Source organism: Perognathus longimembris, chromosome 28, assembly GCF_023159225.1.
Source record: "Perognathus longimembris pacificus isolate PPM17 chromosome 28, ASM2315922v1, whole genome shotgun sequence".
Classification (NCBI taxonomy): domain Eukaryota; kingdom Metazoa; phylum Chordata; class Mammalia; order Rodentia; family Heteromyidae; genus Perognathus; species Perognathus longimembris.
Genome location: NC_063188.1, coordinates 3,874,626 through 3,900,672, shown reverse-complemented (window position 1 = coordinate 3,900,672; position 26,047 = coordinate 3,874,626). Strand labels below are relative to the sequence as shown.

The following is a 26,047-nucleotide window of genomic DNA, read 5'->3' as shown; positions in this document are numbered from 1 at the left end:
TTCTCCCAGGGCCATCCTGGGTTATCCAAAGCCCACTGGTGCACCGCCTTCTTTGTCTCTCAAGAACTGCATTTTGCAAGTCCCAAGAGAAAGTTCCCTGAGGTAGTAGCTCTTTATAAGCTCTGGAAGGAGACTAGAGGGCATTTACAGATCCAATTCTGAATATATCAATTTTACTGGTCTCCTAACTATTCCTCCATACCTTTAAGCCTCCAAACTCAGCACTGCATTTATCTAACCCTTGTCCAGACTCCAGACACAACTAGAAAGCTTGCATGTGTAAACAAGTCAGGAAAAAGTTGCCAGGAACAATAGTTTGTGTTGGTTTGAAAAAGCAGGTTGTATTTTGTTAGTAGAAAATATCCTGTGGTCTCCAACAATTTCACAATTGAATGCACTCAGAGTGTGCAGTTTAGAGAAATTACAGTTGAGCATATAAGGTTGAGAGAGGGCAGTCTCATGTTTGCAGGCTGACACAGTTGTTGGTCAGACAGGGAGGAGTTCTTAAGAAGGTCTAGTTACCTTCCCTAGGGCTGGACACCAATTGTTCCTCCCTTACCAGCAGTGGTAAAAGTGTAGTTTAGTGGAAGTATTCTAGTTCCCTATTCTCTCCAATCTACCACTGAATTCCAGGGGAGGAACCCTGGTGGTATGGATATCTGATCCACAACCACTTCCTTCTCAACCTCTGGCTGATAATCAAAATGTCTTAATGTAGCAGAATTCTCTCCTCCAAGGCCCTGCCTGGTCTTTAGAAGTCTATCAACCAAGTCATCACATTGGAACCAAGATGTATACTAAAATCGACAAGCCACCGACTTATCAGAAGTGTGGCACACCTCCAAGGTAATCTTTAAGCCATGGTCCAGACATACACTGATGTTTGGGAACACTGTAAGATATGTCAGGTCCCAAATCACATGGATATACTCATTGGCTTATTTTAATGCAGAACTATAACTTGTCCTTGGGTGGAGAACGTTAGGAGCCTATCATAACCTGCTCCTGGAACACATTGGTATATCAAAGGGAAGGATACAACAAAGTTCAAATCAATCTTTGCTAGAGTCAAGGATGAAGATGTCATCCTGCATATGGGCAAGGGCCTTTTCTCAATTTCAAGGTCACTTATAGGTCTGTGTATACAGGTCAGTGAAGCTTTGGACCTCCATTCAGAATGAGACATCAGGCATGGCATTGAACTGAGCAGCAGATTAGCAGAAGGTTCCTTTGCAGTTGCTGGAGAGAGGGCACTAGTTTTTGGCTTTTGTTTCCATAAAAACACTGGCACAAGACAGGGTTGTATGTTCAGTGCTTTTAAGGCAGTTGAGATTATCCATGTCTTTAAGACCAACATCCTTAAGATAGTCCATTTTTTTTGTGTGTTTATTTTCATGGGCTGGCTCATGTGCTTCCCTTGGCAAAATGGTCAACATAAAAGAACACACTGACAATGGTTTGTGTATTGGTGTCAATATAGAAGGCAGTCAAGCCCCATGGTCTAGCCATCTTTAGGGGCACTTATAACATTGAATCTGTGGGCCTTCAGAACAGTGGTTCAGCTGCAGAATTCTCTGGCACCTTATCAAAGTAGCATGTGGACTCTGAGCAATCTGCCTGGATGGTATTCTTGGCTCCTCCATATCCACCTGCTAGGTGGCATGTGAGAGAAGCTAGTCTGTGGTTTGGTTTCTTTTCTGGTTTCAGTGTTCATCTGTAACCTGCTTATTGGTAGACCTTGAGCATCACGTGAAAGATGAGCATGGGAGCTGACACAGGGTCCTGGTGGTTCGGTGGCTGAAAACTTAATTCGAGTTACTCATCTGTAAAAGCAGCTGGTGTAATTATATCCATTTCCAGTGGGCGTTGGAAAGCCTAATTACCACTTGTGAAATGTTTTGAAGTTCTCAGAAGAAAGCTGACATATTATGGCAAAGTATGACTCTGACAATTGCAATCCTTTTCAGTTTTCCTTGAGGCTAACCAGTATTAATATTGCCAGTCATGAAACTCTGTTGTAACAAAGTATGACTACTATACATTGTGATACTAGATTAATGGTTAAGGTATTGCTATCGTCATGAAAAACTCTTAACTAGAAATGAATATGACAAAGCAGATTCCTTATTATGAAGTTGTACTGGTTTGGGATTTGAAAAAAACAAATAGAAGCTTTATGGGGCATTTGAATGAGCATGATATAGCAACCATATTCTTTGGACATCTAGTATACACCAGCGCGTGTGTTACGCTGTTTTTCCTTGAATGTACTCATGAAGGTGGTAGAGTGTGATTTGTTGTCTCTCTTTTGCAGAAGAAAAAAAGGGGAGGTTTAATAGCGTTGACTCTGGAATATGAAGTTGTCCCTTGTAAGCAGGATGAAAGGTAATGGAGATGAGAATGTGAAATAACCACAAAGTCCAGGCAGAAGATAACTTTCGCATGGTCCAGTTTAGACATCACCATCAACAGGGTTGCTGCCAGAAAGAGTGAAAAGCCAGGAAAAGTCATTCACATGGAGAAGCGATTATTTTGATTCAGGGTCATGTGAGTTTCAGGTTGCCAGTGAATCAGGGTGCCTGAGGTATGGAAGGGAAGTTGGTACACAAAATGTGGCTCCCCCAACAGAGCTGATGGGTGAGATTTGAAACACATCAACCAAATGCAACATCTTACTCATTGCTATAACTTGTGTGTCCCCAGACTCAGTTGTCTCAGGGGAAAGCTGTGGACAGCAACTTGAGGCAAGGTGACAAGCGTCTAGGAAGACCTTACCAAGGAATTACTTGGTGGAGTGCTCCCTCCTCACAGGCGTTCGCCCAGTCAGCGTCTCCGTGCGGTTTTCCACTCCCTTCCTCAACCTCCCAGTCTCCACCTCCCCACGGCGTGCAGTGCTGACAGCTGGAGTACAGAGCTACACCCGTCCCCGAGGCCGGAGATCTCGAGGAGCGGCTCCGAGCGCATGCGCGTTCGCTCTACGGAAGCCCGCAAGGAGGGGCGGAGGGTGTGTGTGTGTGTGTGTGCGGCGGCTCAGGTTTCTTGGGGCGGCGGCGTTGTCGTCGGGGACGCGGCGAGCGCTGGCAGCATGAACCCGCTGTAAGGCGCAGGCTGTGCGGCGCGGGGGGAGGGGGGAAGAGGAGGACGCCACCGTCAAGTTCTCCGCCATGAACCTGAGGGGCCTCTTCCAGGACTTCAACCCCAGGTGAGGCTATGGCGTTGGCCGCGTTTCCAGGGCTACGGGAGGGCGGGGGACTTAGGCGCGAGCTGGGGCTTTGCTTGTGGGGAGGCGAAGCGGCCGAGATGCTGCAGCCTGGGGGACCCCGCGTTCGCCTCCTTAGGGGAATCCGCGGTGCTCCGGCCAAGCTAAGGGCCTCTTGGCTGCCTGAGCGCTCCTCCCGCGCCGACCAAAACCACTGGGCCACGGCCCAAGTCGCCCAGCTCCGAGTCCTGTCCTTCCCCGGGGGAAGGCTCCTGCTCCCTGCCTGCCCACCTTCAGTGGGATCCCAACTTACCCCCCTCGTAGCCATCGTTTCCAGTTCCACTTTCACTTCCCATTCTCTGTGCCAAGGCCATTCCCTTCCTCAGACGCCCACCCTCCCACACCCGCCTCTTTCCTCCAGTTCCTGTCACTCCCTCAGGTTTTCCTTCCATGGGTGCCCATCCCTCCTTGGCTTGCTTCTTTGTTGAACGGATGTCTAAAACTCTACGCTCCTTGAAGCCCATGGCAGGGTATGTCAGTGCCTTACATAATTTGGGGGTGAACGCGATAATTTTCTACACACATTTTCCCATCCATCTTCACTGTTATTTGTGAGAAGTAGATACTGCTGTCCTTATTGCCCAGATAGGAAACATCCAGTCGACAGTAAGGAGAAAACTCTAGCGAAGGAATTAAATCTATATCCTTGCACTTCCTAACTCTTCTAAAACTCCTTCCTTTCCCACGCTGTGAGCCCTCTGAAGTAGAAACCACCTCCTCTCTTCTCCCTTTCAACAGAAATGTACTGTGTACCTGGTCCGGTACATAGTAGGCAGTTTCCCAAATACCAGTAAAAATAAACTGAGCCAACCTACCTGCATTGTACATCATGCTATATGGAACCAAATGATTGTCTGCCCTTTGGCCCATCTGTAATATAATGAATTAGTCTAATACAGCTCTTATAACCTGTACTCACGGTAGAGGCTGTCTCCTTTATTTCCAACTAGGAAGCCATACAACCAATAAGCCGTTTGTGTTCTAAGTCCTATACTAGGTACTTCAGATACTGGACATTCCCACCGTGTGAGTAATGAAGGGCCTTTAAATACATCATTTGCCAAATAGTGCAGTACTGAACTGTGAGAACATATCTTGGCTGCTTGTTACAGATACAAGGGACTCTTTGGACAAATGTACGTGTGTTCACGGTGTACTCTCCTTAGGGATGATGACTTTTTAATTTTTTTATCCTTAACTGTTGTACAAAGGAGTTTCAATTCAACATGAAAATTTTTGAGCACTCTTATCAATGTCAGGGGACATTTTAAGCTATGAACTATTGTGACTTCCAAGGTACTCTTATTACTTTGAGTTCATATTCTAATATTGTGTAACAACTCCTGTCCCTGAGCAGTGATTATGATTGTTGGCATTGAAGGTACTCTGGCAGAGAGGAATTTATTTAGGGTACATACCAGAGAACTAACTGTATTGCTTTTCCCTTCTGCTTGTTGGAGTTAAGCTTGGTTTCTAGGGGAACAGCTGGAGCTGGACATGCCTTGTGTGTCGTCACTGTTTGCAGAGAGGGTAATGAGAAAGAAATGTAAAAGCTGAATTTGTTTTGTGTCCCTGGGTAACCCTCTTATCTGTCTGTTTAATCTGTAGAATAAGTGTAATTCCTCCCTAGTCCAGGGAGACTCAATTAATGATTGACTGCAAATGATTTACAAACAGAAACTTCCCAAACTTGTTTGCCAGATGATGAATCAAATAAATCTATCAGCCAAACAGACTTGTGACACAAAAATAGTACTGCACTGTTAAAACCTTTAACCATTTTTTCCTTTACACTTGTTTTTCCCCAAGTACCAGTATATGAACATTACAATGAAAGACTGTGAGGAACATATTTATAAGAATTACCAACAGGGAGGGAAGGGGGTATGAGGGAGGAGGTAACAAACAGTACAAGAAATGTACCCAATGCCTACGTATGAAACTGTAACCTCTCTGTACATCAGTTTGATAATAAAAATTTGAATATAAAAAAAGAATTACCAACATACTTATCTGTATCTGATTTATACCTGGTTAAAATGCATCTCTACCTAAAATGTTTAAAGGTATTTTTTTTAATTTTTATTATAAAACTGATGTACAGAGAGGTTACAGTTTCATACGTTAGGCATTGGATACATTTCTTGTACAGTTTGTTACCTTGTCCCTCATACCCCCCTTCCTCCTCCCCCTTTCCCTTCCCCCCCCCCCAGGTGTTCAGTTCACTTACACCAAACAGTTTTGCAAGTATTGCTTTTGTAGTTGTTTGTCTTTATTTACCCTGTGTCTCTCAAATTTGGTATTCCCTTTCAATTTCCTACTTCCAATACCAGTATATACAGTTTCCAATATACTCAGATAAGATTACAGAGATAGTGTAGGTACAACCACAGGAAGGTGATACAAGACCAGATCAAAGGAGCCATCTACAAAGGTATTTTTAACTATGCCATTTTTTGGATTAACACTTGTGCAGGGCTCCCAGCTTATCCTCTACCTGTTTCCATCTCTGGCAATATAATTGGTTGATTATCAACTCTTTTCTACCTGCTTTTTAGTTACAGATGTTAACACGTACTGACTGATATTCTGGACCCACCAAGAAGTTCTTTCTTGAATATCTGAGGCTTCCTTAACAGCTTATTAACTCTGTTCGTAGACTAGACTAATAGATCTGATTCCTGGACATTCCTGGGAGGTAGAGGTCTAGGAGTAAGTGGATTTCAACAGGCACTCTGGACAACATCACAAGATCTTAGATTTGCTTTGTTTCTTTTTTATTGTAAAGATGATATACAGAGGGGTTGCAGTTATATAAGTAAGATAATGAGTACATTTCTTTTTGAAGTGTTACCCCCTCCCTCATTTTCTCCCGCTTTCCTCCCCCTGACTCCCCTCCCCCCAAGTTGTAACTTTCATTTCCGACAGAGTATCTAGTGAGTATCCCTGTTGCACTGGTTCACCCTTTGTCCTACCATTTCTGTGATTCCCCTTTCCTTCCCCAAATCAAATGAAGTGAAATACAAAACAGGGGGCACCGAAATAAAAAACAGTGACAATGGGGCATAAATCAAAGGGGGAAAAAAGAGAAGAAAAAGAAATAACTACAAACAGTACATTATAAAAACCTCTTGTTTCCATTTCTTGAAGCTCATTTTGGTAAGCTTCATTTTATATGGTCATATGCTATTGAGCTATTGTAATCCTCTGCTAAGAATATCATAGACATATTTTGGTTATTACAATGAGGGTAAACCATGTAGCTTGTGTTTCTTTGAGTCTGACTTGCTTCGCTTAATATCATTTTTTCCAACTCTATTTCCTTATGAATGAGGCAATGTCATTCTTTCTGATGGAAGCATATAATTCCATTGTGTATGCATATATATATATATCATATTTTCTTGATCCATTCATCTACTCACAGACATCTGGGTTGGCTTCATAGCTTAGATATGGTAAACAATTCTACAATGAACATGGTTGTGCGGTAGTATTAGTATGGTCTTGTTTGTGGTCATTTGCATAAATGCCAAGGATTGCTGGGTCATAGAGAAGCTCTATATTTAGTCTTTTGAAGAACCTCCATACTGCTTTCCTGAGTGGCTGAACAAATTTACATTCCCACCAGCAATGAAGTAGCATTCCCTTGTGGCCACATCCCAGCCAGCATCTGTTATTACTAGTTTTCTTGTCCATTCTAACTAGAGTAAGGTGGAATATCAATGTTATTTTGATTTGCATTTCTTTTATGGCCAGATATTGAACATTTCTTCATAAGTGTATTAGCCATTCTTTCTTCTTCAGAGAAGTCTCTCTTTAAGTCTTTAGCCCAAGATCTTTATTTTCTACCACGCTCCTGGAATTGTGAACAACTAAGGACCAAAAGTCTTTTAGCTCTCCTAGCCAGGCAGCACTGGAAGGCTGTGAGAGCTTTGCTAATCATTCTGAGTGATCTTTACTGGGCTCCTGATGGGAGTGTGGTACATTTCTCAGATATGCTAAACTAGGAAAAGGCTAATAAATGCCTTGGGGGTTCATAATAAAACATGAGTGACTATGGAGGATTGATAAGGTGAGTGTCTTTGAAACTTCTGTGTTGTGTGTGCCAGCACCAGGGCTTGAACTCAGGACCTCATCGTCTTACTCGGCTTGCTCACAACTGGCATTCTACCACTTGAATCACACCTCTAATTCCACTTTTTCTTCCTTTTTTGTTTTTGCTGGTTCACTGGAAAGAAATTCTCTCAGACTTTTCTGCCCAGACTAGCTTCAAACCTCGATCCTCAGATCTCAGCCTCCTGAACAGTTAGGATTATAAGTGTGAGCAACCAGTGACTGATATTTGTCAATATGTGTATGCTGCATCTTCTGAAACCATTCTGTGGACTTTATAAATTATCTTCTTTTATTTGAAATCAGCAAAAATGAATGTGTTTGCTGTGTACAAAAGGCAGCTTACCTGGCCTTTGTGCTTTGTAAAATATCTTGAAAGCATCATTCATGGAACAGCTCCCAGGTTCTTGCCATGTGGCAAGAGGTACTCTTGGTGTTCTAAGTACAAAAATAAAAGGATGTAGCCCCTTTTCAATGTTCAAGCCTAATGGAAGAAACTTTTGATGATTAATTCTTGGTCAGCATGAACGTATTGTCAGTTCTGTTAACAAACTACTCATTACTGAAACGATGGCTTTTCTCTTCTGCCATATTAAGCCACCTGTAGTTAGAAAATTATCTTAGTATTACTGGTTGATAGTTATTAATAATAGGTATGACTCAATGAGGAACTACCTTGTGCCAGACATAATATATCAACTTTGTATGCATTGCCTCTACTCTTTTTGTGTGCGTTGGTTCTGGGGCTTTACTTCAAGTCTTGGGCACTGTCCTTGAGCCTTTTCATGCCTAGCATTTCACCCCCAGCTCCATTTCCAGGTTTTTGGGTAGTTCATTAGAGATAGGTGCCTCATGGACTTTCTTATGCATGCTAACTTCAAATTCTGTTCCTCGGATCTCTGCCTCTTGAGTACCTAGGATTACAGGCATGAGTTACTGGTGCCCAGCATCATTGTGTCTTTTTAAAACTACAATATCAACCTCATTTTTAGAGAATTTTACAGAACTTATGATTTCCCTAAATTCACATAGGCAGTAAGGAACCAAGTCAGGATTTTAATTCAGATCAGTATTCTGAAATCTGGGTTCGAAATCTGGGTTCCATCAGCCCAATCAAGGCTCTCTCTCCCATTTAGTGACAGCCTTTTCTCCCCATAGCAGAGTAAGTGCAGGGTACTAGGGAACATTCTATTTATGAGTTGTAAGTCATTAATAAAACAGACCTTACTTACATTTGAGGTTGTGTATCCAAATGATGAATGTCACTCAGAGAACTTACTTAAAGAAAAATATTTTATAATATTCTAAGTTCCTCAAATATATAATGTGTATAAATATATGTAATATACAAATATATTTATGTACACGCATCCACATATACACACATGTATAGTATGTTTATATGACATAGTATACTATGTTGATGTGTATACATACACACACCTATTTTATTGCTTATATTCCTTGTTACTCATCTGAAATTCCCTTTCAAATCAGTTTTACAACTCATATAAGAAAATCTGCCTCATTACATTATAATCACACACTATTTTGAATCAAAAGAGTGCCACCTGATTTAATCATGTATCTTATTCACTACACTTGGCTCTAGTTGACTTTTGGCAGTTTATAGAACTGAAATCCACTCTTGGTGAAGGCTTGGCACCATTTCGGATATTCAAAATAATAGACTGCAGGCACTTCTATGAGGAATGATCCAAAGATGGGTTAAGCCATTGCATATTGGAATTTAGTTCACTGCCTCCCAAAGGGGCCACTTAAAGCAGTACAAATGTAAAACTTATGCTTTTGAAATTAGCATTTTTACTACTTTGGTAGCTGTATATATTTTTTCCTTGGCTGTTCTTCGAGGGCCAGTCCCTGAGTAAATGTGTTGAATGAGTAAATGTTTCCTACAAACTCAAATTGAGTCATGTACCTCTACAAAGTCCTTGCATTTCCTAAGACTTTGGGAGGTAACCTTACTTACATTGAAGCTAGAGATTTCTAACTGCTTTATCTGGTTCAGGATCATATTTGTATATGCTGACTAGAATCTCAAATAAAAGCTGTGATTCTACCTCAGGAGATAGATGCTTTATAGCTGGTAATTACTCCATCCTTTGTTGTGAACTGCTAGTGAGAAACATGATTACTAAATGAGATTGCTATGACAATGTGAAAATTTCCTATATCCTAATACTACTAGAACTATAATAGTTAAATCGTATAATAGATACATTGTATCGTTCACCCATGCTTTCACACACCATTTTCCTAATGAACCAATACATGAGAAATGAGGAAATAGACTTAGAGGAAATAATTCACCTAAAACCACAGTGTGAGAAATGGCCGATAAGGAACTTACACATGCATCTACCCAGTACTGTGGGCTCTTTCTAGTTTTTCTTAAGAGTGATTTGGTTTCATTTGGATTTTGTGGTTTTAAATATTTTATTTTATACTTTTAAAAGATAGCTACTAGTTAGGTGTCCTTAAACTTTTTTGTTTTAATAAATTAAGACAGTTCAAATTTCTACTACAAGATTATACATTTGCTTAACAAGATAAGAAGTACAGTCTGTTTTTAACAGTTTATGAGAATATGAGTAGTACTATGCCAGTTGGAGCCATTGCCTCAAGCCATGAATGTGTGTGTGTGTGTGTGTGTGTGTGTCTGTGTGTATCTGTGAGTGTCTGTGCATTTGTACAGGCTCCAGTTAAGCCAGAAGCTTCCAGTAGAGATACCAGATGAGCCTAAGAGTTCAGCTGCATTTTACATTTTTTTCTGGTATTGGGGCTTGAACTCATGGACTGTTACCCTTGCTTGGCTTTTATTTTTTTTAATTTTTATGATGACTGGCACTTGACCACTTAAGCCAATGTCTCTACTTCCAGCATCTTGCCAATTCTTTGGAGATAAGACCTCTGAGGATTTATCTGTACTGCTGTTAAAATTTAGGCTGGTACTGGGGCTTGAACTCAGGGCCTGAGTGCTGTTCTTGAGCTTTTTGTGCTCAAGGATAGAGCTCTACCACTTTAGCCACAGCTCTGCTTCTGGCTTTTTTGGTGGTTAATTGGAGATAAGAATCTCATGGACTTTCCTGCTGGGGATGGCTTCAAACTTTGATCCTCTATCTCAGCCACCTGAGTAGCTAGAATTACAAGCATGAGCCACTGGCACCAAACTTTCAGCTGCAATTTTTCGATTTGCACAAAATAGATATTAGACCTTTTACACTTAGGTAATCTTTTTACTACATTCCCTCTCTTCCTTCTTCTCCCCATCAAATTTAGCAGAAAGAATTTGAGCCTAAGTAGAAAACTGTATATAATTTTCAGAGAGGACATGAGGTCTAGCCCATGTTATACTACTCAGTAATAATGTACTGACATTACTGATTCAGAGGTAAGTCTATGTTAAAGATATTGCTAGTTTGTTTCCTCATGTGTTGGATATCTTATCCAAAAATTCGTATTTGAAGGTGGAGCCATTGAGAGGTAATTAGGATTAGATAGGATTATGAGGATAGCATAACTCATCATGGCATTAATGATTTTATAAGAGGTGAGATCCAAGCAAGCATACTTATCCTGTCTTGCTTTGTAATGCCCTCTTCTATGTTATGATGCAGCAAGAAGCCTAGTTCCATGGTCTTGAAAGTACAAGATAATTTGGACTAGTATCTAAAATGATAAGAAATCAGTTTCTCTAATATATAAATTATGTAGTCTTAGGTAAGTTATACTATATGGAAGTTTTGGCAACTGAAAATTTGTGTTGTACAAATACCTAAAAATCTGGTAGTGGTTTTGGAACTAAGTAATGTCTATAAGCTAGAACAGTTTTGAATCAAATACTAGAGAAATTCTGTATTGCTGAGAATGGTATTAAGGACAATTCTGGTCAATGCTCAGGAGAAGAGTAGGGAAAGTCTGGGATATATTACACATTACCTTAGTGGTCATGACCAGGATATTGATAGACCTATGTACACTGAAAACCTTTCAAAACCCGATTAAGTCTTAAATGGAACTGAGGAACAGATATTGAAGCCTGAAATAAGAAGACCATGCTTATTACAAAATTGTAAAGAACTTGCCTGCATTGTACCCATTACCTAGGAGTTAGTAGAATGCAGAATTTAAGAATAATAAATAATGCTAATCCAGGGAAAGTAATTTCTTTGTATGCTTGAACTCAGGGCCTGGGCCCTATCACTGAGCTTTTATACTCAAGGCTAGTGCTCTATCACATGAGCTCCACCTTCAGCTTTTTTGCTAGTTGATTGAAGATAAGAGTCTCGAGGACTTTCCTGTCCAGGCTTGCTTTGCATAATGATCCTTACATCTCAGACTTCTCAGTAGCTAGGATTACAGTACAGGCTTGAGCTGCCAGCAGCTGGCTTAGTGGAAGTAATTTCTAAGCAACAAAGCATTTAGGTTAGTACATGAACATTTGTAAATGCTTAAAGTGAATAGAGAGAGCAAAAAGGTGACTTAGAGCCAATTTATAATTAAAAGTAACTGGTTATAGTTGTGAAATTCTCTGTAACAGTGCCATAGAGAATGAAAGAGCATTTCCTGGAGAGGAAACCAAGAAAGTGGACAGATGACTGTTTTAGCTAAGTAGACCAGTTTTGGATTGGGTGGCTCATGGACACAATGGGAGAAAGACTCCAATGACATTTTAGAGATCATTAAGGTTTCTTTTCCCAGTTCAGTTCCACAAGTGTAAGAGGACAGAATGGTTTTAGGGGTCAAGTCTGAAGCACTGGCCACAGGCCTAGGACCACCTGAGTCTCTGTTCCTCCAATTCTGGAATCGTACTCTTTGACATTCCAACTAGGGTACTTGTTAAGGCCACAAACCTTAAATCTGGATAACATCCATGTAGTACTAGTTTTGTGAGCCCTCAGCTTGCAGAAGTTGAAAGGGTATGGTTTTGTCCACCCAGATTTTAAGGTATGGATCGGATTGCATATAGGCCCAGACAGAACCTGCCACAGAAGCCCAACTGCCGCTGAGACCTCCACTAAAGCAGTGGAATGGAAATGCAGGGTTGGAAGTAGACCTCCTCAGAGGGCATTCCTAGTCAAGCCATTGGAGCAGGACCACTGCCAGGACCCCCAGAAATGTAAGGTCACCAGAATTCCACTTCAGCTTGAGAGAACTAAAGGCCTGGGAGGCTGCCCTGGAATTGCTGAGTGGACTAAGCTCAGAAAATTCATAAAGTTGGGGCTTTCTAAAGTCTTACAATAGCCATACCAGCATTTCTAGGAGGCAATATATGGTTTGAAGGATGATTCTGGAGTCTTGGGGCTTAATGTCTGTTTCATTGGGTTTTGTACCTCATTTTAATTTTCACCCTTTCAAATGGCTGGGCTATTCTTGTGTGAACCATCATACTTTGAAAACGGGTAACTTGTTTAGATTTACAGGCTGGTAGGTATCTTCTTCAAGGTGAATCAAGCCTTAGTTTCACCCATGTCTGATTTACGGAAGACCTTGAACTTTTGAGTTGATACTGAGATAACTTAAGACTTCGGGGGCCATTAGGGCAGAAAGCATGTAATTTGCATTATGTGAGGTACGTTGATTTGGAGAGGGGGTAAGAGAAGAATTCTATGATTTGAATGTACTCAGTGTGTCGATGATATCTGGAAGTGGAGCCCAAGGTTGCACTACTTCCTTTGGGGAGTCACTAGGACTGGAGGAGGTCACGTGGGTGGAGCCCCATGATGGCCTCCGTGTTCTTATAAGAAAAGGCAGGGAGAGCCAAGCTGGCTTGCCCTGTCTCCCCATGTGATGCCCTCCACCAGGTTTGCTGCAGCAGCAGGTAGGTCGTCACCCAATGCTGAGCTCACCCAGGTGCCGTGCAATGCGTCTACACCTCCCAGCCTCCAGAACTGGGAGCCAAATAAACCCAGTCTAGGGTATATTGTTATAGCAACAAGAAAGCGACAGAGACAGATATAGTTGGAAAAAAACACAAAATTTTACAAGTAATAGTTAATGCTAAAGCACCATAATTTGAAACTGTAGTTTGTAGACAATTAAGGAAAGTTTAGGCTCTGACCATGACTTTTAAAACAAAACAAGCTTTCTAGTCGCTCTGTTAACAGCATCATTCTCTTGCCAGTCAGGCTTTATATTTCTTATTTGCTATTCAGTCAAATAAGAACTTGGCTCCCCCCCCTCAAAATAAATAAAAATTAAAAAAAGAATTTGGCTCTGAAATATATTAATATAATTGAGATAAAATTTCTTTTCCCCCAATTAAAAATATATGTGCATTATGTACTTTAAATTTCCTTTGTTATGAATATGTTTTATTTGGTCAATTTTCTACTATTTTTTTAAGAAACAGTAAGTTTTCCTTACGAACTGTTCTGTGTTTCTTTTTTCTTACTTTTGGTAGTATTGCCATTTGAGTTTAAGAGTTTGTGTTTACTTGAGCCAAGCCCTAGTCCCTTTTGCTTTTAGTGTTTTTCAGATAAGGTCTTTAATTTTTACCCAGGGTCAGCCTTGAACAAGTAATTTTCTTACCTAGCTGGGATTTTAGGGTTCTACCACCATATCCAGCTTGTTCATTGAGATTAAGGGCTCACTAAGATTTTGCCCAGGCTAACATAGAACAACAGTTCTCCTGATTTCTCCATTCATATACATAAAGGGGGTTACAATATAATTTTATATGTATTTCTACTTTTAGTTCTTTATTTCCCCGCTTTGACTGTATGCTTAGTCCCTAAATTTCTTAGAAACACTGTTCATTAGGGTTTTGTTTTTTTTTTTTGCATTTTTTCCTTCAGTTTTTGCTCTATTTAAACTTTTGAAATGGCTACATTTTTCTCTGTTTGTTGCTTTGGCAGCAGCCAATGAGATTTTTAATATCTTATTTGTGTTTTAAATATTCTTCAATAGCATTATGTTTTAGACTTAATCATTATTGGAGAAAGGAAACTAACATTAAGTGTAATCCTCTCAGCTCTACAATAAGTGCTAATAGGATATTTACTTCTTTGCTTTGATGAGATCTGCCTCTTGTCTGCTTGCTTTTCTTTTGTGAGTACAATTTGTCTTACACATATGTATATCCCTTCTGTTATTCTCTTTTTGTGTGTGCTGGCCCAGGAGCTTGAACTCAGGGCTTGGGTACTGTCCCTGAGCTTTTTTGCTCAAGGCTAGTGCTCTACCACATGAGCTGTCGCTCCACTTCTGACTTTTTTTGGTGCTTAATTGGAGATAAGCATCTCATAGATTTTTCTGCCTGGGCTGGCTTTGAACTGGGATGTTCAGATCTCAGCTCCCTGAGTATCTAGGATTACACATGTGAGCCATAGGTGCCTGGCTTTTTGTATATGCTTTTAAAACTTTCAGGTTAATTCTGTGTTCTGTGGTCATGTGGCTCAATTTTCATCACTTATGCCTTTCTTATTAGTTTTTTTTTGAGTATTTAAATAATTTTCCTTTAAAATATAACTTACCAAATTACTTCTGTGTTAGACTGCTTCTCTTATCCCTGTCTAGGTGTGCCATCTCAGATTTTCTCGTAGTCGTTTTGGTCTTTGATATTGAATCCAAGTGTGACACTTGAGGACAAGTTTAAACTTTGTTTTTTAATCCAGTAAGTGACATTTGACACGTACGTGTGTGTGTGTGTCCTGGTCCTGGGTCCTGTCCCTTAGCTTTTTTTTTTTTTTGCTGAAAGCTGGCACTCTACCACTTGAATTATAGTTCTACTTCTGGCTCTTTTGAGTAGTTATTTGGAGAAAAGTCACAGGCTTTCCTGCTGCTGGTGGTTTCAAACCACACTCCTCAAATCTCAGCCTCCTGAGTAGCCAGGATTACAGGTGTGAACAACTAGGTTCCTGAGTGACGTTTCTCCCCCCACCCCCCTTTTTTATAGAATGGCAGTAAGCAGAATAATTGGCCTTCCCAAATATACTATGTCCTATTTCTTAGAATGTGGTGATATGCTTCATTTTGTGGCAAAGGGAATTATGGTAGCTGATAGAGTTAAGTTTTCTAATTCGGATAGCCCTGTATAATCAGAGTCCTTAAATGTAGAGGGAGACAGAAAAGGTCAGTGTTTCTGGATGAGGACTGAATTCTCTCCAGTGCTGACTTTGAAGGTGGAAGAAAGGGCTGCTAAAGAATGTGACGCATAGGACTATACATAATGAAGTGTATCAAAATGAACTCCAAGAATTGGAAACAATGGGTTCTTTTTATGTCCCATATGCAGTTACTTCTATTTTTTCTTTCTGTTTTCATTTTTTCTGTACCATATGTCTTGTATTCTAAGCTCATCTGATCTGTGGAAGGGAAAGGGAATCACAGAAACAGCAGGAAGTTGAGGGAAGTGGAGAGTGGTAAGCCTGAGAAAAAGAGCAAAGGAGAAACAGTGTTTAAGAAGAAATGTACGCATTACCTTACTTATGTAACTGTCAGCCCCATGTTCATCGCCTTTACAATAAATAAGTAAAATAAAATCAAAAGTGAAAAACTACAAGAATGTGGCAGCCTATCTTAGCTAGAAAAGGCAAGAAAACACTCTTTTAAAGCTTCCAAAAGGAATGCAGCAGCCTTGCTGACACCTTCAAATTAGAGAACCATAAGTGAATGTCTGACCTCCTAAGTGAAGAAACTTGCACCCTTGGCTTTTATAGTAGCTTTGTACAGGAAATAAACACCAAGGCCATGCAACCCATTTATGTTCTTCTAACTCCAGTAAGTGACTCACAAATTCCACTTTATATCATTATTTGTCTTCTTCCAGATTCTTCTTGTTTCTTTTTTTTTTTCATGGAGTGCACATAAAACTGTTAGTTTCCCTTGAAATTATGTGAAAAACCTCGAGATAATAACTTTTCTAATATTTCAAATATTTTGGTATTTGTATTTTTATTAATTCTCCTCTTATTAAGAAAACTGTTTTACAGAAGATAATGAATTTAGCTCACAATGTTTATCCTCCCATTTATTTTTTGTTATAGAACTCTTTTAGAAAACGTTTTACTTCTGCATATTATCTAAGTGTCATATCTATCATTATCCTTGTATCTATTAATTTTTCAATGCATTGATTTCTTTAAAAATTGTTTTCAAGGGGGGCTGGGGATATAGCCTAGTGGCAAGAGTGCCTGCCTCGGATACACGAGGCCCTAGGTTCGATTCCCCAGCACCACATATACAGAAGAAAAAAAACGGCCAGAAGCGGCGCTGTGGCTCAAGTGGCAGAGTGCTAGCCTTGAGCGGGAAGAAGCCAGGGACAGTGCTCAGGCCCTGAGTCCAAGGCCCAGGACTGGCCAAAAAAAAAAAAAAAATTGTTTTCAAGGGCTTTGCTCTAATGATATGTATAACCATAGGTTTTGTTTGACAAAGTGGTTCTGATTTTCTCAATTTTGGGACACCTCTTGTGGTTTAAGAAGTGAAAACAAAATTGTCTAGCCTCTGTACTGTCTTTTATAACAAACAGTACAAGAAATATATCCAAGGGCTAACGTATGAAACTGTAACCTCTCTGTACATCAATTTGACAATAAAATTTTAAAAAATAAATAAAGCAAAGAAGCACAAAAAAATCTATTTCTTAGTTTTTGGATCTCCTCCTCCATAAGTCCTTTTCTTCTCCAAAATCTAAAGAATGAAGTCATTCTTACCTTGACATCCTTCAGTGTTAGCCATCTTATTCTTCGTAACATCTTGTAAAAGTCTGTCTTTGAATGGACCCAGACTTCTCCATAGACCCCCGGAGGACCTTGGGACCCTTTCTAGTGATCTGTAAGGTCAAATTTGTTTTCATTATAATACTATAATTTCCTTTGTTGTTTTCTCTGTGTTAACAATTGGCAGTGGTAGTGCAAAATTAGTGGTGGGTCAAACAGTAGATAACTGCACAAGAGTTAGAACAGTGCAGCCAACTACAGTAGTTATCATGGGATAGATCATCAAACACACAGTTAAACTAAATGCCTGCTTCCAAAACAGAAAATAAACACTACTCTTATTTCATTTTAATATCCCATGTGACAGAATGGCATTAATAGGAAGTCTGCTGTATAGCTATGTGGGAAGTTTTGAGTCAAGGAAAAACACTTCTGCACCTCAGTTTCAAGCTGCTGTTTTCATGAAGTACTATTTTTATTTGAAGGACAACTAGCTGACAAATGTGTAGTTATTTCTGTTAGGATTTTCTTTTGAAAATGGCAGAACTGAGCCTGCTCATTGAAGGAAAACTATTCAGTTTTTGGACAGGGTGAAGATAGAGGTCAAGTTTCATTCTCCTTCCATCTACTTTTCCTGACATCATTTGTTGAAGAGGCTCTTTTCTCCCGTGTATATTTTTGGCTTCTTTGTAAAAATTAGATGGTCGTGGCTATGTAGAGTTATGTTTGAGTTTTCAACTCTGTTATATTGGTCTTTGTGCCTGTTTTCATGTCATTACTATGCTTTCTTTAAACTGTGTCTCTATAGTGTAATTTGAAGTCCATTATTGTGATACCTTCACTCCTGTGTTGCTGTTTTTACTTATGATTGAGTCTTTCATTCTACTATATGAATTTTTGGATCAATTTTTCTATTTCTGTGAAGAATAACATTTGGACTTTAATGGGTAATGCACTGAGTCCATTTTAAGGCTATGATGAATGGGGTGGTTTTTCCTATTTCTTTCTCCGACTATTCATTGTTACAAAAATCTGCCAATTTTTGTATGTTGATTTTGTATCCTACTAAAATTGACCTACCTTATACCCCTGTCATATTATTATTGAGTGCAAATCAATGGAGTGTAAAGCAATATGCAAGGAAGATAGCTGCATAGCCATGTTTATTACAGCACTGTTCACAGTAGCACAATAGTAGAATCAGCTGAGTTGCCTAACAACAAATGAGTATGTAAAGAAAACATAGTATGCATGTATGTATGTATGTACATATGTATATGTATATATATATGTTAGAGTATTACAAAGAAACAAAAATATATTATGTCTTGTGCAGAAGGATTATGGAATTAGAAATTATTATGTAAAAGCTGAGGCAAACTTGGGCTAGGAATGTGGCTTAGTGGTAGAGTACTTGCCTAGCATGCATGAAGCCATGGGTTCGATTCCTCAATAACACATCAATAGAAAAATGTGGAAGTAGCACTGTGGCTCAAGTGGTAGAGTGCTAGCCTTGAGAAAAAGGATCTCAGGAACAGTGCTCAGGCCCAGAGTTCAAGCTCCAGGACTGGCAAAAAAAAGCCTAACTCAAAAAGCTAACATGATGTGTTTGCTCTCTTTTGTGGATATCGGAGCCAAAGGCATATTCATGGACATACACATATGACTATGTATGTAATATCAAAATATGTACACATATGTAGAAAATAATTCTAACTGTGGAACTCTGCAAGGGGATATGGAGAAGAAAGATATGGGGAAAAGATAGAGTGAATAAGTTTGAAATACATAACTGTGTATGAAGATGACATAAGCAGTCTTAAAGTGCATGATTGATAGGGGATTGTAGGGCTGTGGAAAAGAAAGCAGTAGACAGTATTCTAATTAACATAGCATATGCACCTCTGAAAAATCATGGCAAAAACTCTTGGTACAATTAGGACACACTAAAAAACATAAATGAGAGGAAAGTAAAATGAGCTCTGTAGGGGAGGCAGGTAGCAGTGGGAGGGGATAAGTGAATAGAGAGTGAATGAGGATGAGTATGGCCAAAGGAATTTATTTGCACATATGAAAATAGAGCAGTGACATCTGCTAAACTTGTTCTAGAAGGTGAGTAGTGAGAGTGATTGAGGAGGTGAGTTTGGGGATACAGAGGCCTTCCTTGGATGCTAAAAAAATGTATGCTAATAAAAGAAGGAGAAAAGCAATTTGAGCTTTTCTGAGAAAATCATATTTTTCTTTTCTTTTCTTTTTTTGTGCCAGTCCTGGGGTGTGGACTCAGGGTCTGAGCACTGTCCTTGGCTTCTTTTTGCTCAAGGCTAGCACTCTGCCACTTGAGCCACAGCACCACTTCTGGCTTTTTCTATATACGTGGTGCTGAGGATAGAACCCAGGGCTTCATGTATACGAGGCAGGCACTCTACCACTGAGCCACATTCCCAGCCCCGAAAATCAGATTTTTCTAACTTGTATCTACTTCTATGAATTTGATAACTTCCAAGTACTTGAAACATTGCTGGTGAACTAGGTAATAATCATAACTAGTATGATTATTTTGGATTATATAGTGAATTGTGTCATCATTTGATAGATCTTCATGACCCAGTGAACCAATATTTTCCAGTTGACCTACATGGCATTACACAATCATGTAAGAACAAAGGAGTCATTCAGAATATAAAAGGGACTCAAAGATTTTAACATAGCAGAGTACAAAAACATCATTGATAAGGTTCCACACTTCACATTGCAATTAACCTTTAAGAAGCTACCTTTTGTTGAGTTATGGTATTCTATTGAGAATATCTACCATTATCTGAAAGTGCTATTTTAAATACTCAGTTCTTTTCTTACCACTTGTCTTTATAAGGCTAGATTTTCATTGTATATTTGGTTTTGAAAAATAATTTTAATAAAAATTTATTTAAGGTGCCGTGTAATGTGTTTACTCAGGTTACTTTTATTCTTTTTGTGTGGTGGTGAATTCAGGGCCTGAGCACTGTCCCTGAACTTTTTTGCTCAAGGCTCACACACTACCACCTGAGCCATAGCCCCGCTTCTGGTTTTTTAGTAGCTAATTGGAGACAAGAATCTCATGGAATTTCCTGCCTGAGCTGGCTTCGAACCATGATTCTCAGATCTCAGCCTCCTGGGTAGCTAGGATTGTAAGCATGAGCCACTAGTACCTGACTTATGTTACTTTTAAATAGTAATTTTTATAACTACTTAGATATCTGAAAAATATCAATATGAACAACTACTATGAATAAAGCTCCTTGGGCTTCCTCAATAATTTCTAAGAGTGTAAAGGAGTCCTGATACTAGGATTTTTCAAAACTATAATGTAGTATTTTATTGAAACCACTTTTCATAGCTATTATTTTATAATCTTCTATAAGATACGAATGGTGACCTAATTTTATGAATGAGAATACTATGATACAAATTCCATATATAATTATATACATATAAAATATATACTATGCATTCATGTATAACATTTAATAATAAAATAGTGATAATATATAGAAACCCATTCAGTGATGATATTCCTTTAATTTACTCTCATGTGAGGTTTGCCTCTGAGTTTATACATTCCATCTCCTACAACTTCTATTTACTTTCATCCAATTGAAGCTTCTTATGTCATTTTTCAGTGTAAAAGTATTACTTGGACCTTGAAGAAAACTAAGATATGCCAAGCAAAAGCATGTAAAGACCATTGTTAATCTTCCCCAGAGGAGGTAACTATGAAGTGTTCAGTGTATATTTATTTATTTATATAGATGCTCTTCTAAACATATTTATCAGTGTGAAATCATTATAGCCTAGTACTCAATTAAAATGACTTTGGAGTAAATAGATGTTTAGCTTGATTGTTGATTCCAAGCCTTTAAAAAGTAAGCCTCTGTTCCTCGTGGAATATAATTTTTTTCTTTTTCTTTTCTTTTTGTTCTTAGTTTTGTGCAGATACTCAGGCTTGAACTCGGGGCTTGGGTTCATGACTTAGCTTTTTTGCTCAAGATTAGTATTCTACCACTTGAGCCACTGCTCCACTTCCAGCCTTTTGATGCTTTGATGGAGATAAGAATTTTAGGGACTTTCCTACCCAGGCTGGCTTTGAGCCATGATCATCCTATCTCAGTTTCCTGAGTAGTTAGGATTATAAGCATGAGCCACTAGCACTTGGCTTGGAATTTTTATTTCCCGAAATGGAAATAATTGCAGTGCCTATTCCACAGGGTTGCCTTGAGCCATAGGTGAGATCATGCATGATGAATAGATTAGTGCCTGACATTCCATAAACATTCAGTAAATAGTAGGTCCTGATTTTTTACATATATGTGCAGATGTATCTGTAGATATGTTAGATTTAATGGGAACATAAATATACCCTTTTTGTTGTATAGTTCTACGAGTTTTCTTAGACCCAAATATGTAAATGCCATCCCAAGGTACAGATATAGAAGAGTTTTGGCACTGCAGATAAGTCCCTCATTCTCCTTGGTAGTCAGATTTTTCCCCAGAATAACCACTAGTATCTACACTGGAGTTTTCTCTGTCTAACAGTTTTGTCTTTTCCAAAATGTCAAATAAAAAAATGGAGTTATATGTTGTGTTTTCACTCTGTTATTTTACTTAGCATCGTGCCTTTGCGGTCCATTCATGTTGTGTGCAGGTTACCATTTCATTAAATAGTTGTGTCACAAACAGTTTAATGCTTGACTAATGGTTGTATCACAGTTTAATGGTTCACTAGGTTATATACATTTGGGTTATTTTTAGTAGTTTTCATGATTTAAACATTTGGCTATAGGCCTTTATATTTTTATTTCTCTTTTTCATTGGTAAAAATCTAGTTGTGGGATTGCTGGGCAAAGAGTTAAAACTTTCTAAGTAACTGCTGACATGGTTTTGAATGTGACTACTCTTTTGTGTTCCTACCAGTATATGAGAGTTACAGTCCTCTTTGGCCTTGACCTATATTTTCTTGTGTTTTTTAAGCCTTTGTATATTTTCTGTGATGGTGTATCTCTTTGTAATGGTTGCCCAGTGTTAATTTTTAAGTTGTTACATTGTCAAAGTTGTTCTTATAAACTGGATACAGGTACTTGTTTATATAGTTTTGGAATATGTTTTCCTGATTTAGAGCTTTACTTTTCATTTTCTTAACTTTATATTTTGGAGCCTAAAAGTTTTTAATTTTGATGAAGTACAGTTTAATATCACATCTAAGAAATGTTTTCCTATGCCTAGGTTGCAAGTAGTGTTTACTATTTATAGCTGGAGGTATTGCATTTAAGTCTGACCCATCCATGCCACAGGAATTTTTGTATGTGCTGTGAAGGTAATAGTTAAGGTGCATTTTTCTCATTTATCTTGCTGGTCTAGCAGCAAAGAATTTCTGCAGTGGCAGGACTGCTCTACTACATCTGTATCTTTTGGTAGCATTTACATAAGTATATGTATTTGTCAAAATTCACAAGAATGTACAGTGAAAAGGGCAAATTTTACCATATGTATAATGCTTTCTCCACTGACGTACCTTGACAGTGTCTTCTTTCAGAAAATTTCCTAACATAAAGTCGTTTATAATATTTTTTACTTCTACGTATGAGTAGTACTTGTAGTGATAATCCCTCCTTTCATATTTTTGTGTTCTGGTACTGTGAGTTGAACTCGGGGACAGGGTGCTGGCCTTTAACATTTCTGCTGAAGGCTAATGCTCTACTACTTGAGCCACACTGTGGTCAATTGGACAGAAGAGTCTCATGGAGTTTTCTGCTTGGGCTGGCATCAAACTTTGATTCTCAGATCTCAGCCTCCTGTGTAGCTAGGATCATAGGTGTGAGCCCCCAGTGCCCAATGAATTAGTGGCTTTTTATGAGCTGAAAAGTATTGCTTTTATCCCTCCATATTTAAGTATGATAGGTTTGTAGAAATGCATCTTCTTGAGTAATTTTCTTTTTCTCCTAGTAAATTCCTCATCTACGCCTGTTTACTGCTGTTCTCTGTGCTGCTGGCCCTTCGTCTGGATGGCATCATTCAGTGGAGTTACTGGGCTGTCTTTGCCCCAATATGGCTGTGGAAGCTCATGGTCATTGTGGGAGCCTCAGTGGGAACTGGAGTCTGGGCACGAAATCCTCAATATCGGTAAGACTACCTTTTAAAATCCACTGAGCTCTATCCTGAGGAAATAATATCTCATTTTCTCTCATTCACGAAAAACGGAGTCATTTTCTTTTCTTTGGGATTTTACAAGAAGTGTTGTAAAGGAAAACTGAGCTCATTCAATTTTTTCAAAAATTGTTTTATCAGTAAGTATTTTCTTCTAAAAGCCACGTAAGTTGCAGTGATTGAGAAGTCAGCCAGCACACAAATGCCCACATATGATCCAATATGTCCCAAATACACACCTGTTAGGCTGCACTGGGCTGAGTTGTGAAATTACTCTGTGGTCTTCCAGCCTTGACCCCAAGGGATCTTTCCCCACTTTACTTTTAAAACTGGAGTTCCAGTTTGGCTCCACTCTCCTCACTCCTGGGTTTTTAAGACTGGAAGTGCTGTCAGGGAGGTAGAGTGGCCTTCAGAAGGCTATGAGTGCCTTGGAGTGGGGCTGGAGAATGAGGAAAATTAAGAACCAACTGCAGACACAGAAGGCAGCCCTTCGGGAAACAAGGCAGAGGGTACAGTGTGTTGTTGCTGAACACTATGGGTGGCTTTCCTTTCTCTCTCCAAGAAACAAACTACATAAAAGCAGGGTGTGGAGGACTGCAAAATTGGGCTTTTCTTAACCTTTACCAGAAAGATAAGGAATGAAGCAGTGCCCACAGGCAAGTGGAAAGGATAGGGGTGGTTCATTCAGCTGCTCATATGGGAAGAGTGTACAAGTTGGAGGCCGTCTCAACTTTAAAATATTTTAATTTTTTCATTTTAGGAAGGAATTGTAAGCACATTATTAAAAATAGAAATTTCTATTTAATGAATCTAAGGGACTTCAAAACACATACACAAAGAGACTTAAGTAGGTAAGGACCATTCATACAGAGGAATTTTTAAATTCTGAGATTTTTTTCCCCCTGAAAGATTGGTTGCCTGTATAGCAGTACTTTTGTTTCATTTTTGCATGTGTTCCTTTAAAAAAGGAAAGAAAAGAAAAGTTAACACTTCAGTTTCCATCAGTTGATATTTCAGACCTATTTTATCTGCTTCTCTGTTGGCTCAAGATGTTTGGAATTATGTATTTGGTTAAATTGAGGAAGGCCATATGAACTAGTGAAATCCTATGGAGGTCCTATGGAAATAACTTCTTTCCTGAGCTCATGTATACTGACCACTCATAAGGTATTTCAGAAATGTTCATCTATACTTTCAGTAAACATTATAGGCCTTTTATAGATTTTTAAATGTGTTATAAAGCAATTTTCTGATTTGTGGCCTTAATTTTAAGCTGATAATCTATTAAGTTCCTGATGGTATTTAAACAACAATTATAACTAGTTTAGTTTGTATACAGTATTAGCTCTTTGGTTCTTTTTCTTTCATCTGCAGGTTTTCATTTGTCCTAATGAAATAAAGAAAAAAATTTAAAAATTATATATTTTTGCATTTTAAAATAGCACGTAACAATGTAACTATGCTTTCTTGACTATAACCTATAGTTATTCATAAAGCCAATGTTATTACAATATTGCATGAAATGTGATTTATATGGTATTTCATTTATTGAGATATGAACATCAAGAGACTTAAGAGATATTTCTTGGTTTTCAACAGTAGAGACAATCCTTTTTTGTGCCAGCACTTGGGCTTGAACATATGGCCTCACATTCTCGCTTGGCTTATTTGCTCAAAGTAGTCATTCTACTACTTGAGTCATACCTTCTCTACTGGTTAATTTGAGCTAAGAGTCTCATGAACTTTTCTGCTTGAGCTGAGTTTGAACCAGTATCCTCAGATCTTAGCCCCCAGAGTAGATAGATTTATATACATGAGCCACCAAAGTGCAGCGGAAGCCATCAATTGAATAATCTTGAAAGTAGTTCTTATATTTGTTATGAGCAAAGTTACGTATATTTGTTATGAGCTAAAGTATGTATGAATATTGTCAGGGAAGTAACAAGTGTGACCATTACTTTTGAGAATATACATACACACATTGTAGCATTTATTTCTTCTTATATACTGACTGGTTCTTTGATGTTTGAATGACATGGCTGTTGGGCTGGGCATGGTGGTTCGTGCCTGTAATCCCACCTACTTTTGAGAGGGATTGGGAGGATTACTCCCATCTCAACCAACCAGTTATCCAGATGTGGTGGCATGTTTGTGGTTCCAGCTATGTAAGAGTACAGTTTGAGGCTGGCCCTGGGCCACAAGCATGAAACCTTACCCAAAGAAATAACTAAAGCAGAAAAGGACCCTAAATTGAAATGACAATATCGCAAAGAGAGAGAGAGAGAGAGAGATAATGGAGTGTTAAAGTTATATTTCTACATGATTTTCTTCTGTTTCCTGTCAAATTTCCAAGTAAAATTTAAAGTGCCAACTGGAGTTGACATTATTGTGGATTGCTTGCTTCCAGCAGAAGCTCTGAATTGAAGGTGTGTTTCTTTCTTCTGTCACTTTTCAGAGCAGAAGGAGAAACATGTGTGGAGTTTAAAGCCATGCTAATTGCTGTGGGCATCCACTTGCTGCTGCTGATGTTTGAAGTCTTGGTCTGTGACAGGATTGAGAGAGGAAGCCATTTCTGGCTTCTAGTCTTCATGCCACTCTTCTTTGTTTCCCCTGTGTCTGTTGCTGCTTGTGTCTGGGGCTTTCGACATGACCGGTCACTAGAGGTGAGAATTGGTGTATTTAAGGATATGCTCTAAACAGTGATTTTAATGTAATTTTCTTGCCTTTTGTAAGGAACAGATTGATCTTAACCCTAGGTCGTGCTATATAAAGAAACAAATGACAATAGAAATAGATGGTTCTCTTTCTTGACTTT

At 38.9% G+C, this 26,047-nt stretch overlaps 1 protein-coding gene across 3 annotated transcripts in view; it reads left to right on the top strand.

Annotated features, from left to right (window-relative positions):
* The first annotated feature begins 2,778 nt into the window (after positions 1-2,778).
* Tmem185a (transmembrane protein 185A) overlaps positions 2,779-26,047 on the top strand; it is a 37,708-nt gene continuing 14,439 nt past the window's right edge. The window contains exons 1-4 of one of the 3 annotated variants that reach the window (XM_048336308.1): positions 2,779-3,202; positions 20,712-20,798; positions 23,032-23,208; positions 25,693-25,895. In XM_048336308.1, coding sequence (XP_048192265.1) covers positions 23,091-23,208; positions 25,693-25,895 — 321 coding nt within the window. In that variant the 5' untranslated portion in view covers positions 2,779-3,202; positions 20,712-20,798; positions 23,032-23,090. Of the gene's footprint in view, positions 3,203-20,711; positions 20,799-23,031; positions 23,209-25,687; positions 25,896-26,047 lie in introns of all 3 variants that reach the window. The other 2 variants (XM_048336307.1, XM_048336305.1) reach the window with 2 other exon arrangements.